General features: G+C 37.6%; 1 protein-coding gene across 1 annotated transcript in view; it reads right to left on the bottom strand.

Annotated features, from left to right (window-relative positions):
- Positions 1 to 1805: 1805 nt before the first annotated feature.
- The window catches only part of LOC138319270 (serine-rich adhesin for platelets-like), a 28854-nt gene continuing 23895 nt past the window's right edge, over positions 1806 to 6764 (bottom strand). Inside the window, exon 4 of the mRNA XM_069262308.1 lies at positions 1806 to 3801. Coding sequence (XP_069118409.1) covers positions 3184 to 3801 — 618 coding nt within the window. The 3' untranslated portion in view covers positions 1806 to 3183. The remainder of the gene's footprint in view (positions 3802 to 6764) is intronic.

Raw genomic sequence — 6764 nt, 5'->3', positions numbered from 1 at the left:
TTGAGAAGAAGTTCAAAATGTGTTTTCAAAATGGTGACTGTGGCGGCCATCTTGGATTTCGGATCAACCCGAAAAATTACAACACTTTATCAGGACCATGTCAGGATCATTTCATGCCAGTTTCAGCCAAATCACACCGTTAGTACTTGAGAAGAAGATCAAAATGTGTTTTTTAAGATAGTGGATGCGGCGGCCATCTTGGATTTCGGATCGAACCGAAAAATAACATCACTTTGTTTGGACCATGTCAGGATCATTTCATGCAAGTTTTCACCAAATCGCACCGTTAGAACTTGAGAAGAAGTTCAAAAAGTGTTTTCAAGATGGCGGCTGTGGCGGCCATCTTGGATTTGGAATCGACCCGAAAAATAACAACACTTTGTCGAGACCATGTCAGGATGATTTCATGCAAGTTTTAGCCAAATCACACTTGAGAAGAAGTCCCTCAAAATGTGTTTTCAAGATGGCGGCTGTGGCGACCATTTTGGATTTCAGATCAACCCGATAAATAACAACACTTCATCAGGACCATGTCAGGATCATTTCAGCCAAATCGTAACACGACGACTTTATGTCATCCTGACCCTTCGGGTCAGATGACCTAAAAATATTATGTATGGGATGGAAATGGCATCATCAAACTAGCAAAAGAAAACTAAAACTATCAAGTGTAAACTGGTAGACTACAAACGTAAATTCGCTATATTGTGAAAATAATATACAATATTGTAAGAGCGTTATAAATAACTATTTGAATGCTGTCATTAGCCTGTCAATATAATGTAAATCATTTGGACGATATACAACTGTATCAAAAGTTTTCTTCTAATTGCTTAATTTCTATGCATTTTGAATAAGATTACATTATCTGGTAATCAATATTTCAATTACATTAAATAAATTTCTAAAGCGGAAGGAATCTTAAAACTGGTCAGGAACCAATTTCATGTATCTGTATGCTTTAAAAGTAATAAACATATTGTGTATGTTAACAAGAGGCCCAAGAGGCCTTGACGGTCACCTGTGTGCTGCTACAGAAAAGCATTGCAAAGTTGATTCAAATCTGTAAAAAGTATTTACGAATTAGAATAAACTTTAAAGTTGAACCTTTTAGAATTTTTTATTTTTTGTTTTTCATTTTGATAGTGTATTATGTTACCAAACCTTATGCTTAAAATTCCAATTTGCTTTGCCAATGTTAAACAACAAAACCAAATAAGAAGTCAGTCAATGTCAGTCATTTCATAAATTTCACTTTTTAATCTATGAAGATTATTTGGTTCCATCAAATCTGTGAATTCAGAATAAGATTTTTGAAGTTTTAGCCTATTTGACCCCTTTTGGCCCCGCCCCTCTGGCCCCTGGGGGTCGGCCTGAGGCCTGGACAAATATGGATATGGTGTTAAATTCTATTTCAGGCTAATAATTCTAACCCAGTTTGACTAATTTCCAATGAAAACAAAGCAAATAATGTTCATAAATGTGTTTTTCCTATATAAACTATAGTAAATTTGACGTCCTACCCAGGGGAAAATCTGTAAGATCCCAGGGCGATGAGATTCACAATTTTTGTAAAGGGCCTTAAGACAGCTTCCAATCTATGAAGAGTATCATGTTCCATCAAATCTGTGAATTCAGAAGAAGATTTTTGAAGTTTTAGCCTATTTGACCCTTTTTTGGCCCCGCCCCTAAGGCCCCTGGAGGTCAGCTAGGACCAATTTGGTTATGATGATAAAATGTTATCTCAGGCTAAACATTCTAACCCAGTTTTACTAATTTCCAATGAAAAATAAGCAAAAAACTTTCATATATGTGTTTTTTCCTATATAAACTATAGTTAACTTGACCCCCTCCAAGGGGGAAACATGAGACCCCAGGGTCATATAATTCACAATTTTTGTAAATGACCTTAAGACCTTTCCATCTATGAAGAGTATTTGATTCTACCAGTTCCAGAATTTTAGAAGAAGATTTTTGAAGTTTTAGCCTATTTGACCCCTTTTGGCCCCGCCCCCAAGGTCCCTGGGAGTCAGTCATGGAAAATTCGTTAATAGAATTCAATGGCCATTTCATACTGATAATTCTGACATTATTTGACTAATTTTCTATTATTAATGACCAAGTAATGCTCCAAAATGTGTTTTCACTATATAAACTATAGTAAACTTAACCCCCTCCCCAGGGGGAAACCTGAGACCCCAGGGTCATATAATTCACAATTTTTGTAGAGGGCCTTGAGACCTTTCTATCTATGAAGAGTATTTGATTCTACCACATCTGTGAGTGGAGGAGAAGATTTTTGAAATTTTAGTCAATTTTACCCCTTTTGGCCCCTCCCACAGCCCCCTGGGGGGTGGGGGTCATATAATTCACAATTTTGATTGGCCTTATGCCTTAGAAGGTTTGTGCAAAATTTCATTGAAATTGCTTCAGCGGTTTTTGAGAAGAAGTCGAAAATGTAAATTGTTTACGAACACACGGCGGACGACGCACGACGCACACTGCACGACAACGGACAAAAGGCGATAAGAAAAGGTCACTTGAGACTTAATAAAATTTGTTTAAATATCATGTTGAAGACAGCTAGGAAATTCTGTCGGTGGCCGTATTTCACAAATTGAAATAACATTAAAATATTAGGACCATATCCCATTCATTCAGGTCGTATTATCTAGGTCATACGACCTAAAAATGTGTGGTGAAAAAACTTCTCATATGACAAACGTTTGGCATTTATTTCAAATTGAAGCACATTCATAAAAGAAATGCATCTAAATTTCCAATCATCTAACAAGATAGAATCATATTTATATATATGTGTGAATATAAGTTCAAAAGTCACGATTACAAATGTAAAGTTATATCTCTGAATAAATTAATCTAAATAGAATTTCTCAAAAGGGATAAAAACTGCTTCAGTAAAATAATATTAAAAAGTGATTTTTACATGAATCACACATCTACCCTAACAATTTATTTCTGTATGTTAAGGAAAACATTTTTTTGTGTATTACCTGTTCACACTCTTACAGCTCAAAAGTAAGAAAATGTCATTTAGATAATCTATCTCTGTAGTTTAAAAGTGCTTTCTCATACCAAAATAACAATCTGACTGTGATTTCCATGTCATAGATGCTACAATCTTTGAACGCTCAAATGTGTCTTTCCACAAGTGGGTGTGTGTCATTCAGCCATTTTTAATTTCTCTCTAAGTACCCTATTTTCCGGATTTTGAAGAACGCTTTCACAAAATTGAGCTGCTTCCCTTTTCAACTGGTTAATGTCTTTTTGTAATTTACTGTTCTTTTGTATAAGTTCTGCAGTTTTTACAGTAATGTCCATTAACCCAGAACCCTGAAGAGCATCAGCAGTCTTTTTGTAGCGTTTACGCTTCAAATTTGATGACTTAGAGTTCAAGGCTGGCAATACAAACTCTGAGAAACCACCAGAGACAGTTGTATTGGCAATCGTGGATGATTCTAATTTCATCATTTTTTCAGGACTGCAGTAAAATTCCGTCGTATCCACATCACTGTGTGTCTTACTTTGTAGACTGCTGTCTCTATACGAGATTCCTGATGTGCCTGACAGCTCCTCAGCCTGTCCTGTTTTAAATGCCCCCAGCATCTGTTCATCAGCTTCAGTCAGGAATGCTGAGGAAGAATCATTATCTTCTGTGGCAGCATCTGACCCACTTGTATCAGGAATGAGAAGGTCTGCTAAATTAGCCCCAGAGTATTCCCAGCCTGTAGTGTCATTTGCATCTATCATACCATTGTCAAGGCTCCGGCCAACACACATCTAAACAAAAGCAATTTTATCAAATAAAACAAGCTTACAGTAAGAGGTGTAAGCAACACACGTTCCCTGTCGTCAATTACATTTTCTAATCTATGGCAAGTTATTATTGCTTAGTTATGCCATCATTATAGACAGTTTGAACAAATTCCATTGATGTGCTAAAATTTGTGAAACAATCTATTTTTAGTAACAGTGACCTTTATAGTTGATCTTTTGACCCCATTTTCAAACCCAAGCTGTATTTTTCCCATACTACCATACCATTGAGTGGAGTTTGATCAAAATGTGTTGATGTTTTCTCAAGTTATTGTCTGGAAACTATTTTTAGTAGCAGCTGCATTGACCCTTATTTTCCAATATGCTACCATTGTGTGAAGTTTGATCAAACTCCATCCATTAGTTCTCAAGTTATCATCTGGAAACCAAATCTGGACAGACAGACAGATGGACGGACATACAGACATGACAGACAGGCAAGCAGACAGACGGACGGGAACAAACACAGATATCATATGAAACAAAGACATATAAACATTATATATACTGGCCCTTAAAGTCCGTCAGCGATTCTATAAATTAGACTTTTTAATCTATGAAGAGTATTTGCTTCCATCAAACCTGTGGACTCAGAAGATGATTTTTTGAAATTTTAGTCATTTTGACCCTGTTTGGCCCTGCCCCTCTGGTTCCCCAGGGGGTAAGCAAGGACCGATATGGATGTTAAAATGCTATATCTCAGGCTAACAATGTATTCTAATCAAGTTTGACTTATTTCCTATGAAAATTGAGCAAATAATGTTCTTAAATGTGTATTTCCTATGTAAACTATAATAGATTTGACCCCCTCCCAAGGGGGAAAGTGAGACCACAGGGTCATAAAATTCACAATTTTTTTTAAAACACCTTAAAACCTTTCCATCTATAAAGAGTATTTGATTCTACCATTTCCAGAATTTTACAAGAAGATTTTTGAAGTTTTAGCCTATTTGACCCTTTTTGGCACCACCCCTCTGCTATCTCAGGCTAAGAATTCTAACCAAGTTTGACTCATTTACTATGAAAAGTGAGCAAAAAATGCTCATAAATATGTTTTCCTATATAAACAATAGTAAACCAGGGGGAAATTAATATTTTTTGTAAAGGAAGGGGGAAATTAATATTTTTTGTAAAGGAACTTAAGACCTTTCCATTTCCAGAATTTTACAAGAAGTTTTTTGAAGTTTTAGCCTATTTGATCCTTTTTGGCCCAACCCCTCTGCCCCCAGGGGTTGGGCCAGGACCAATATGGATATGATGTTAAAATGCTATCTCAGGCTAATATTTTATCAAAGTTTGACTCATTTCCTATGGAAAGTGAGCAAAAATGCTCATAAATGTGTTTTTCCTATATAAACTATAGTAAACTAGGGGGAAACATGAGACCCTATGGTCATATAATTAATATTTTTTTTGTAAAGGACCTTTAGACCTTTCCATCTATGAAAAGTATTTTATTCTACCATTTCCAGAATTTCAGAAGAAGAGTTTTGAAGTTTTAGGCTATGACAACTCAGTGATTCTGTCTGTCACAGTCGCTGTGACAACTCAGTGATATGTCTGTCACAGTCGCTATGTCAACTCAGTGATTTTGTCTGTCACAGTCGCTATGACAACTCAGTGATATGTCTGTCACAGTCGCTATGACAACTCAGTGATATGTCTGTCACAGTCGCTATGACAACTCAGTGATTTTGTCTGTCACAGTCGCTATGACAACTCAGTAATTCTGTCTGTCACAGTCGCTATGACAACTCAGGGATTTTGTCTGCTGTCACTAACAGTCGCTATGACAACTCAGTGATTCTGTCTGTCACAGTCGCTATGACAACTCAGTGATTTTGTCTGTCACAGTCGCTATGACAACTCAGTGATTCTGTCTGTCACAGTCGCTATGACAACTCAGTGATATGTCTGTCACAGTCGCTATGACAACTCAGTGATTCTGTCTGTCACAGTCGCTATGACAACTCAGTGATTTTGTCTGTCACAGTCGCTATGACAACTCAGTGATTCTGTCTGTCACAGTCGCTATGACAACTCAGTGATTTTGTCTGTCACAGTGGCTATGACAACTCTGTGATTCTGTCTGTCACAGTCGCTATGACAACTCAGTGATATGTCTGTCACAGTGGCTATGACAACTCAGTGATATGTCTGTCATAGTCGCTATGACAACTCAGTGATATGTCTGTCACAGTCGCTATGACAACTCAGTGATATGTCTGTCACAGTCACTATGACAACTCTGTGATTCTGTCTGTCACAGTTACTATGACAACTCAATGATTTTGTCTGTCACAGTCGCTATGACAACTCAGTGATATGTTTGTCACAGTCGCTATGACAACTCAGTGATTCTGTCTGTCACAGTCGCTATGACAACTCAGTGATTCTGTCTGTCACAGTCGCTATGACAACTCAGTGATATGTCTGTCACAGTCGCTATGACAACTCAGTGATTCTGTCTGTCACAGTCGCTGTGACAACTCAGTGATATGTCTGTCACAGTCGCTATGTCAACTCAGTGATTTTGTCTGTCACAGTCGCTATGACAACTCAGTGATATGTCTGTCACAGTCGCTATGACAACTCAGTGATATGTCTGTCACAGTCGCTATGACAACTCAGTGATTTTGTCTGTCACAGTCGCTATGACAACTCAGTAATTCTGTCTGTCACAGTCGCTATGACAACTCAGGGATTTTGTCTGTCACAGTCGCTATGACAACTCAGTGATTCTGTCTGTCACAGTCGCTATGACAACTCAGTGATTTTGTCTGTCACAGTCGCTATGACAACTCTGTGATTCTGTCTGTCACAGTGGCTATGACAACTCAGTGATATGTCTGTCACAGTCGCTATGACAACTCAGTGATTCTGTCTGTCACAGTCGCTATGACAACTCAGTGATTTTGTCTGTCACA

This window comes from Argopecten irradians, chromosome 3, assembly GCF_041381155.1.
Source record: "Argopecten irradians isolate NY chromosome 3, Ai_NY, whole genome shotgun sequence".
Lineage (NCBI taxonomy): Eukaryota > Metazoa > Mollusca > Bivalvia > Pectinida > Pectinidae > Argopecten > Argopecten irradians.
This window is presented reverse-complemented; position numbering and strand designations above follow the sequence as displayed.